Source organism: Cupressus sempervirens, chromosome 3 (genome assembly GCF_028749045.1).
Source record: "Cupressus sempervirens isolate cs-2001-9-10 chromosome 3, ASM2874904v1, whole genome shotgun sequence".
In the NCBI taxonomy this organism is placed as follows: domain Eukaryota; kingdom Viridiplantae; phylum Streptophyta; class Pinopsida; order Cupressales; family Cupressaceae; genus Cupressus; species Cupressus sempervirens.
The window spans coordinates 571,925,175-571,935,940 of record NC_143120.1 but is presented as its reverse complement, the minus strand read 5'-3'; the positions used below and the strand labels follow the sequence as shown (position 1 = coordinate 571,935,940).

Sequence of the window (10,766 nt, the reverse complement as noted above, 5' to 3'; positions counted from 1 at the left end):
CAGGTAGTATATGAATTTGACTCATGGTCTATGTAATACCACTTTGTAGTTTTGTAGGAGTATTTCTACAAAAAAAAAACTAGGACGATATTTGTTGGGTTTATTTAGATTAACATTTGTAGAGGTTAGAAATATGACATGAGATGTGGTCGCAAGTTTGTTCACATGGAGTCCTTATTGATTGTTGGGGTCTTGAAGGTTTTCATAGATGTATTGCAATATTGCATTGCTAAATAATATATAGATGATGTATACTTTTGCAAGCTAGGTTTTTCCTTTGTGAGAGTTTTCCCAAGGTATATTTTATGTCACATTTTCATTGTTGTGTTTCTTATTCCTTGCATGTGGATTTAGAATGTTTGTTTGCTTCATTTCTCAATTGAGTTATGTGGAAATTGTTGTATGCTTGGTTGCAAGTTTCCTTACTGTAATTATACACATTACCACTATGTAGCAATACCATTTTTTCTAAAATACAACTAAAACTTTCCAATATTGTTCTTTTATGATTAAACCCCATCACCAATTCTTCGTTTTGAGTTGGTTGCTCTTGGTTTGATGTCAGCTTGGTACTTCTATTGCCATTGTCTAGCAACACAAATTCTTCGACACTTTAAGGCTTCATAATATTGTTGTTGTTATGATGAAACCTCATTGACACAATTTTCTTCTTTGGTAGTAAAAAACCCATTGCAACAATAAGACATATCACTGTAAAATTGTACAAATCCTAGCAAAACCCAAAAAAATTAAATTACATCGATAATAACAAACTCGATTGGGTACTCACAATAGAACCAATTGTTGACCAATTTTTCCTCCATTTAAATATTGACTTTCTAGGAAAGAATGAAGTCTAGACACTAGCTTACTAGTCTGTGATAATTGAAGTGCACTATATAGTCAAAATATTAATAGTGAATCTTGTTGTGGCAATACAAGTCTGTAAATCTAGGATCAAACCATGTGGAATAATAACAATTGAACATGAACACATAACTAAGAAGTACATAACATTAAAAACTTCTTTATATTTATGTCTTGCAATTGTTACATATTTGCAAGTCATCATTCACCAAGTAGATAGCCAAGCTCTTTATTTGCCTATTTTACTTATCTAAATTTGTTAGAAAATAAAAAATCCCCTTTCATTTAACTCATTAATAACATATGAGGTATGTCTTTATATTTGTATCGCACAATTTTCACATAACTATAAGCTACAGTTTAGCAAATAAAGAGTTAAAAGAGTTTTAAGTTAAACTCTGTATTTGTCTACAATATAAATTCCAGTTCTCTTAACTCAATATTTATGCCCATATACATACGAGATATGTTTTTATAGATGTAAACCTCTTCTATATTGAAAATAGTTTTCTACAATTATCTAAAAACATGTTTCTTCAAGTGTAAGCAAATTCGTACAACTCCTTTTGCTGAGACTGTTAGCTTGCTTTATATGGAAGCGACCTCCCGAGCATACATCCCCCAAAAAAGAAGGTTTAATTATTTAGGAACAATTACTATTCCTAGCCCTAATGATGAATGGCTCTTTCAAAAAGCCTTTTCAAACCAACAAAGAGGGATGGTCAACTATGATCGAGTCGGCTCAGTATTCGAGTCTATACATGGAACATAGAATCAGTTCCTAAATAATCAACAGAAAGCAGTACATAGGCCTTTTTCGATCCTCAATTCGAACCTCCAACGTCTGGCTTTGGAGAACACTGTTCGTACATTAAACAAATTAATAATATATCCACCTGAGTTGATATAATCTTTTTCTTCGTATCCAATTCTGTATCCTAATCAAATAAGATTGGTTTACCGGAAAACCCAACCTATTCAATTTTCTCTCTTATCAGAAACAACTGATGGAAGCATGGCGCCGAATTTTTTTGCTTCATTAACTTACAAGCATGGTTGATAACTATGAAATTTGGTATACAATAATTCTACATTCATACAGAACCACTTGCAAGAAGGAATCTGCACCTCTGAATTGTTAACCAATGTCATTGGTCATTGTTTACAAGTGTAATATTATATACACATTCCAGTTCTTTGTTTGTTGTTCATGTTTCGCAGCGGGAGACTCCAACATCTGTTCTCCATGCACTCAAGTAGTCTGATGCTTGCTTGGCCTACATTCAAATGTAATATATAATCAATACAACAAATTACTCGTCAAATACAGTGTCCATCACGTCTTACCAACCTGCTCATTCCAGTTTGTATTCCATGCAGAGTAGAAGAGGATTAGACACTGCAGTGAAGTCCCAGCTATCATTCCAGACCAGATGCCCTGTGGAAATTCAGAATAAAACTCAGTTTTCTCTAAATTGTATATGACAAAGATGAATTATGAAACTGAAACGAAATGTTAAATACGCACTTCAAAAAGCCAGTGATATACAGACTTAAGTTTGAACAGTCATGGTTATATTTAAATTATAACACTATTAGAACTAGATTTTCCAACTAGGATGCCCTATGAAAGCAAGAGTATACAGAAAACAGAAATCAAGTACAATTTAAATCATCCCTAACCATGAGTCATGTGCTAGTCCAACTGATAACTTAGTTCATCAGAGAAAAGGACCCTGACCACTTACAGTTATTCCCAAGCTAAACTTGTAACAAATAAGTATGCCTAGTGGTAGTCCCACCAAATAACAGGATATGATGTTCACATAAGCAATGTAGACTTGGGACCCAGATCCTGTTGCCACACCTGATCAAGTAATGATTTACAATGTCAGTCTACATAACATAAAATGCATCAGTTTCCTTCTTATATTCATACAATTGGTAAATTGTACGTCGTCACCAAATAGTCCCAACCAAAATTCTGGGGAACAACGGAGATGTATGCACTTACCTGAAAGTACAGCCTGTATGCCATTAAGAAGGATGGATGCAGTGAGAAACGGAACCAGCTCAGAGACACTTTCTGCAACGGTTGAACTAGCCGTGAAGAGATATCCCAGCACATTTTTGCAAAGAAGAAAAATTACTGCAAAGAAAATGCTTATGATTGAGGATGTGGCCACTGCAACAAAAACCGAAAAGCATGCAGCCTCAGCATTCCCAGCTCCAAGTTCATTTGCAACACGAATGCTGCCAGTAAAAAATAAAATCTAAACAGAATGGGTCATGCATTCCAAGTAGATTAGATTGCTATATAATTGAATGTGACATGTATATTGTAGTTAGAATACAATCAAAGTGCTTAAACAATAAGATGTTGTGATGCTCCTACCATTTCTAACAAGAACTATCACTGGATTTAATTATCTAATGCACACAGCTTGACCATTCAGTTTTTGTTATTTGAGCATAGCATTTCTTTGACTTAACAAAATGATGCAACTAAAGCATGAAAAAATCAAGCAGATCAAAATTTAGCCATTTGCATCTAGCTCCTTTTCCACTTTTAGAGAATGCTTGCTGTTTAGGTTGATTGCCAATCTACATTTTATTGTTTATTTAAGTAAAGCATCATAGTTAGTAGTAGTACAGCATAATAATAAAGAATAGTAGAATCCTAAATGTGTCTAACTTGTTTTGATTTTTCATTTGACTGCAACCTCTTCCAACTGTAGACGATTAGAACTGCTCTTCTCTTCAATGAAATGCCTGCATACTTAACTTAGAAAAGATTGATGACAATGGACTATTGTGCATCAAAATTTGAACTTGATGTTCCTTCATATATGTGTGATAGGAGGATGACAAAATACATCATAGACCCGTAATTTTCTATCCCATAGAATTGAAAAAAAAAAAATTAGAATAATTGTATATAAATAACATATGTACGAAGATGCTTAAGCCCAAACTGAGTTTATTGTCAGGACAATATCCTGCAAGCAGCATGTTATTGATTGCATACGTGTATTAAGAAAATATAGTGACCCTTAGTTACCAATGCAGGCAGACGGAGAAACTATCATTGACATTGTTATCTCATTTTAATAGGCATACATAACTGAAATGACAGTTAAGTGCAAGAATAGTAATTTCAACTATTTAAAACCACTCTACTGTGTTTTGTATTGCCATTCAAAATCTCAAAGTAATTTAAGTGTGTAGATAGAAATGATTTTCAGGTTTAACACACCTTATGGCTACGCCAAAGCCAAGTGGTATCATCAACTCCAACAGTATCATATTAATGCTGCAAATTAGACAAGAACACACTCAAAATCATTTCACTTCAGTTTTCATTTTTCTCAATGTTTTTTTCCATCAAAACCAAATTCATCACACCCAAAAATATTATCACATAAAATAAATTGAACCAACTCAGAATTCTAGTATTAATTTATAAATTATCAACTGTTCTGTATAGCTGAAATAATCAACAAAATGTAAATCAGACAACAACTATAAATATATCCATATTTAATCACCTTTCTTAAGCAATGGCCTGAAGCATCAGGATTAACTACCTTATTGAAAGGGCATCTATATCAACTTCTGGATCATTCAATGTGCCAGCAAGAAAAACAAGGATCTGATAGTACCAAATCTGCAGGCTAATATACATAACCCACAATGAGCCAAAGAATAAACCAGTCAAAAAATTAATAGCATTCAAAGACTTGTATAAACTACTGCAAAGAAGAACTAAAGTTGGATACTTACAATACCATTATGGCCGAAAATATAGAAAGTCTTAAGAATGATAGAAGTTGACGGAATGCGCTAATGGTGAAGCCAGTCCATGAAGCTTTGCATGAATCAGACAAAACAACATACAGGAACTGAAAGATGGCAACTAACCAGCATGACACATTGTGTGTCATAACAATACCAAGGAGACCTAATTTATATGTGAAAGCAGTTATCCAACAGGCTACAAAATGGAAGATTAGCACTCCCCCAGAGATCCAGACTATTGGTAAAATTAAACTCTGTGCATGTAAAAACTTCTCCACAGATAAATTTATTGCAAATGCAAACAGTTGAGGAAGCATCCATTTCAAGAGAGCTCCAGACTTAACAGCAATGGCAGTGGATTGTCCTAACAGTTTGAATATAGGCTCTGCAAAAATGCATGGTATAGACAAGAGAACTGCAGTTGCTGAAAGTATGACAATAGATCGTTGCATGTAAATGCCAAGCATATGGAATTGCCTCGCTCCAAAAGCTTGTCCACAAAATGTTTCTAGAGCAGTTCCCATTCCTAGCTGGACAAAAAGATGCACAAATGCTTGTTATTTTCTGACAATACCTCATGATAATCACCAAACTTAACAAATTAGATAATACCCAAAACCAATACATTGAAAAACTGAGGAAAACAATGGTAAAATATAACCAAACAGTAAAATGAAATATAAGAGTACAAATCAACGACCTTTATTTATTTTTTGTTTGTTTCCACGCAAACGAAATACTAAGATGTTATAGAAAGAGATAAGAAAAAAAACAATAGAAAGTAGTGGGGCACTATAATGCATGAATACACATTCTAGTAAAGGATAACCAAAAAGTAGGAAATAGCATCTGATGGAGAAGGATGAATTAGCTCCTTCTATGTTCAGAAAGAGGGACAACTCCCTACATTCAAGGAGACATCATGAGTCCTGGATTCAAATCTGCATTCTATTGTTTGCAATTGATGCAGATACTCAACTCAGAACAAAAAAAAATTAACAAACTTTTCAAACTATAACAGTGCAGAGAGAAAAGCCACAGTAAAAGGTACCACATTATGCAGGCATAAATAGGACACTTAATATTTACAAAATAGGAAGAAGTCGGTTATAATTAAGAAAGGAACCCCCCTCTCAAAGGACTTGCTCTCCCAAAATTTCTACCCATTCTATTCAAAATCCTCAACTGCTCATACAACCACTCCCCTAGTTGGACTCTAATTTCTAAAAATAGCATCCACTCAACTGTTTTTTACCCAAAAGTTTGAATGGTTGAAACCAATTCTAAATTTAGGAAAGACAGTCAACTTGTGCCTTCTGAAACTGAGGAATCAGTCTGATTGTGCCTCCTAATTAGGATAAGTCAGTTTGCATCATTCTCCCCTCTTAAAATTTGAGTCTCCTAGTTCAAAGCCTACTTACATGAAAAAATTTCAACAGTTTAAAGTTAAACACTAGGAATCTTAACACCTAACTATTACATTTTTTTTTGTAATGGAGGATTGTTTTTTGTCCCTGGATGCTGCCACATCAAACATCCAAGAAAGAGTTTGGAATAGCTAATAGAACTATGTTTCTGACTCAAAGAACCAAGCCACAATGTTCCCTTCCCCAAGATTAGATATCTCTTCAAATTGTCACATTTTTTTCTTCTTTCACATCCAACCACTTGTTGAAATGCAGATCGTCCTCCTTTACCAGTTGATTGCCTTCCTCTTTTCCCAGCTCCTTGAAGGCTTAAGAGCTCTCCTCCACTGAAAATCGTCATTGTTCTTTACACCATATATATCACCTGCACATTAATCATTTAAAAATAGTTCAGTTAAGAGTATACAATTTTTCCTTAAGCCCTTCCTCCTCTACATTATGCCATTTAAGGATGCTTTCAAGTTCTCTTTTAATGAGGACTTTGTTTCTTGACTTTGCATGATATTGTTCACAGTCAACTCCTTTTTTTCATTGTCCTTTTCTTCTGCAAAACCAATGTCAGTGATTTTATTTCCCTCCTCAATCACCCTTGTTCTTTCTTTAAGAAAGTGATGATATTCTACACTAATGGGGTTTCTTGACCTGATCTAGCTTTTTTTGGCAAGTCGTGTTGTCTAAAAATATTAAGGGCTCTCAAGGTTCTCCATCTTTGTTGCAGCTTCCTCTTCAACATGGACTGCTTTCAAAGTTTCACTGCTACAACAGTTTGGAACTCTTCTTGTTATAGGCTGCATTTCTTTTCATTGCAGTCCCCAACTCTTCTTGTTCTACATTGCAATCTTCATCTTTTTCCCTTTCTTTGAGGTAACACAACTCAACAGGTCCATTCCACTCATCCTCTTTATCATCATCCCATTCATCTCTTTCTGCTCCTTGTAACTCTTGGAGAATCTCATTCAAGGGTCTTTTATCTACTAATATTTCTGCCAACTTTTCAAGGAATTTGATCTTTCCCTGCTCTAGCAGTTCCACTCTTGTCTAATGCTTTTGACTCAATGACCTTCCTCTCTGAGAATGGCTCTTGCCCACAATTTTCCTCACCATTCTTTTTCACTTGCTTATAACTCTTTAGTGTCCTCGCTGTAGATTTCTTTCTCAATCTACCAACATGTGACATAATTTATTAATTCCTTCAACTCAAACTCTAATTGATGTAGCTCCTTTTGCTGGTCCTTCGTTAGCTATTGCATCTGCCCTTGTTTATCTTTTCTTACACTTTGGTTATCCTCTTTCTTACATTATGATAAAATTCCATATCATCCATAACCATATCCATAACCCTAAAATACAGCTGCAAGTTCTTCCTCCTCTTCTGTTTTGATTCTTGAATGAATGATCTATTGACCATGTACAAACATTCTTTGTGTTTTTCATCTTTTTCAAACAAATTAAGAGAAAAATGGAGAGCAAATCTCCAAGTCAATACTTCATTGGCCAGTACAATATAAATTCCAACTCTGAATAATCTTCAAATTAGCTACAATTTGCAACACTATATCAATAAATCATGTAAAATAAGATTCGAAGTCCTTGTATATCCTACAAAGCCACTGTCTTAGTAAATATTCAAGTCTATTACTACTCTGCTATCACAGTCCCCTCATCAACATGGTACAGTTAAACAGGAAAGATCTTGGAATGAGAAATCAAACCCATAGAGAACTTTGCAATGTCCCTAAGTTCGGGACCTCAAATTTTCAGATGTGAGAATTTTTTTCCTTAACCTGGACCTCTCTACTTTCACACTAGTTGTCTGCTAAAGTCAATCGCAGTGCTGTCAAGGAGGACTATGAAGGCCCATAACTTCTCAATGGATTAAACTAACAGATATGTGTGCAGTTTAGACATGAAGCGACAACTTATAATGTAATCATTTTCAAATATCATTTAAGAATAGATTGCTCAAAATTCAGATTTCATGATTCAACTAAGATTTATTTCTAAATCTTAACTTGGTTCAATACGGTGTGCATATAATAATTTAAATGAAACTTAAAAAGGGGCACCTGCGGTAGCTGTTCATTATCCAGTCAGATGTTGAGTGTGGGAGTATAATCGACCCTTGTATACAACAGCACGGGTGGCCATGCTACAGCTTGGATTTGTTTGTTCTGCACTCCTTCGCACAACCTGTATCGAAGGAATAGAGGCCCCTGGATGCAAATATCACTAGGGCAACAGTCCCAAGTACCTGTGCATAAGGAATAATAGTCCCATGTCTGAGATTGATTCACATTGTCCAATCCACTAATCCCACAGTTAATGCTATCAGAGATCCCTTCTACTCTCCTGCGACATCCACACTGTATTCACCATCAAACTCCTTACCCAGATAGTTGTCTATCACTCGATATAGATGCCAGTCGTTCAATTCACAGACATGCAGTTCCCTATCTTGACCAGTCTACAATGCCCAGTAGCAGTTGTGACTTAGCAAGGTGGATAACCACTATTCTCCTGCAACAGGTATGTCAACCCAATATAAATTCCAATGGTAGTACTTGTGAATGTGATTGAGGAAATTTGGGGTTACGTCCAAACTAGCTACAGGATTTTTTGTCCTGAAATGGTAGAGGCGATGATCGTCTCGTTGTTTTTCCTGGTGATTGCTAAGATTGCTTTCATCTTTTTCCCTTCACTCCTACCTCCATCGTTCTCCTATACCCCTTTCCATGTCTCAGCTCTATCTGTTACTTGGCAGAAAGAGCATTACAGTATAATGGTGTTGGCACGGCATTGCCAAGCTCGAAGGCATTTTATTTTTTACTGCTGACAGTCATAGAGTATTGTCCTATAGTGCCACGTCCCCAAATTCCACTTGGCGTCACCAAGGAAGTGCCTTCGAGACGTATTTGCCACCTTTGAAGGATTAACATGCATTTTGAGGATGAATGATAACTCACTACGACAATAGGAAGTCACACGACATGTTATATATAAGTCCTCAGAGATGCCAACATCCCTTTGATTAAATGGGACCACTTGGCCTATTGGGATGCAAGAGGAAAATAGGCTAAGTAAGGGCATTTATCATTAGGCAATGGGAGGGCACGTGACAGTCCTCCCTTCCCGGGATTTCTTGTCCTCAAGCAATCTTTAAGCTGGATGCTGCAGTATTTGATCTCCTTCCCATGTTGCATCCTCAATGAGCAAGTCCTTCCAGCATATGAGATATTCCTTAATAGGTCTCTTCCTTAGCTGCTTCTCTTGTGTTTCCAGCACTTCCACAGGACTAACTCAAGTTTTCCTTCCTCATCAAGTGAGGAAATCTGAAAGAGCTCATTGTGTGCTGGGCTAGTGCCTTCTTGAGGCAAAAAACAAGGAAGACATTATGAATCCTACTACCCTCCAGTAACTCCAGCTCATAGGCCACTTCCCTGATCCTTTTGATTATGCGGTAGGGTCCGTAAAATCTGGGTTCCAGCTTCTCTATGCCACCTTTCTTCAAAGAACTATGCCTGTAGGGATGTAGGCATAAGAATACCATGACCTCAACCTCAAAAGATCGCTCGGTTCTATGATGATCAACATAATTTTTTTGTTGATTTTGGGTCTGCTGCAAATTCTCCTTAAGAGCTGGGAGGATATCCTGTTGTTCTTGTAGCCAATCCTTAGCCAAAGATGTACGACTATCAGCTAAAGCCAAGTCTGCAAAAGATAATGGTCCACAGCTATAGAGTGCCCCAAAGGGAGACATACCAATCCACAAGTGATAAGTCAATTTGTAATAGTAATCGCACAAGTGTAGCCATTTAACCCAAACCTGCTACTGTCCTGAAGTGTAATTACGGAGGTACCCCTCTATCCATTTATTCACGATCTTTGTCTGTCCATTTTTTGTTTGGGGATGATAACTAGAGTTGGGTGTCACCCATGTCCCAATGAGCCTGAATAATTTCTGCCAAAACATGCTAAGAAACCTACTGTCCGTGTCGCTGATAATGGTCTTGGGTAGACCATATAATCTAAAATTCTCCTTAAAGAACAATGCTGCCACCTATGAAACCATCCAATCAATTGCTATAGCGAAGAAAGGAGCATACTTTGCCAATCTATCCTACATCACGGATGTGCTATCCTTGACCTACACCTTCAGAAGTCCTATGATGAAGTTCATGGAGATACTCTCCCATTTATGCTCGGGGATTGACAATGGCTGAAACAAGCCTATAGAAAATACATGTTTTGACTTATTCTACCAACAAGTCATACATGTCCTTACATGTTGGAGAACATCATCCTTAAGGATCTTCCAAGAGAACTGTTCTTCAATTTGAATGTAGGTTTTGAAGTACCCTTAATGTCATGTTCTGTGACTGTCATTAATGGTTTACATGATTGGCTTCTTAAGTTTAGATTCAAGGACCAAATAAATCATGTGTTTGTTGTAAATAATGTCATAGATAACCCTGTATCCATCATCCTGGATCAGCCGATCCATGATTTCACAAGCATACATGATCTTGGAGTACTCAACTAACAGTTGAGACTTCCAATCAACTGAAATCTTTAACATAGCACAATAGGCAGCGTTGGCTGGCCTCCTAGAAAGTGCATTTGCTACCATGTTGTTCTTTCCCTTGAAGTACTCAATGTCAAATTGTAAGCACGTAT

General features: G+C 36.3%; 1 protein-coding gene across 2 annotated transcripts in view; it reads right to left on the bottom strand.

Moving 5' to 3' along the window:
* Nucleotides 1–1,336: 1,336 nt before the first annotated feature.
* LOC149567713 (protein DETOXIFICATION 40-like) overlaps nt 1,337–10,766 on the bottom strand; it is a 33,971-nt gene continuing 24,541 nt past the window's right edge. For both annotated transcript variants that reach the window (XM_089820970.1, XM_089820971.1), the window contains exons 2-8: nt 4,651–5,195; nt 4,455–4,541; nt 4,124–4,180; nt 2,882–3,120; nt 2,616–2,734; nt 2,219–2,305; nt 1,337–2,144 (exon numbers count right to left, since the gene is read on the bottom strand). In XM_089820970.1, the coding sequence (XP_089677096.1) occupies nt 2,076–2,144; nt 2,219–2,305; nt 2,616–2,734; nt 2,882–3,120; nt 4,124–4,180; nt 4,455–4,541; nt 4,651–5,195 (1,203 nt within the window). In that variant the 3' untranslated portion in view covers nt 1,337–2,075. The remainder of the gene's footprint in view (nt 2,145–2,218; nt 2,306–2,615; nt 2,735–2,881; nt 3,121–4,123; nt 4,181–4,454; nt 4,542–4,650; nt 5,196–10,766) is intronic.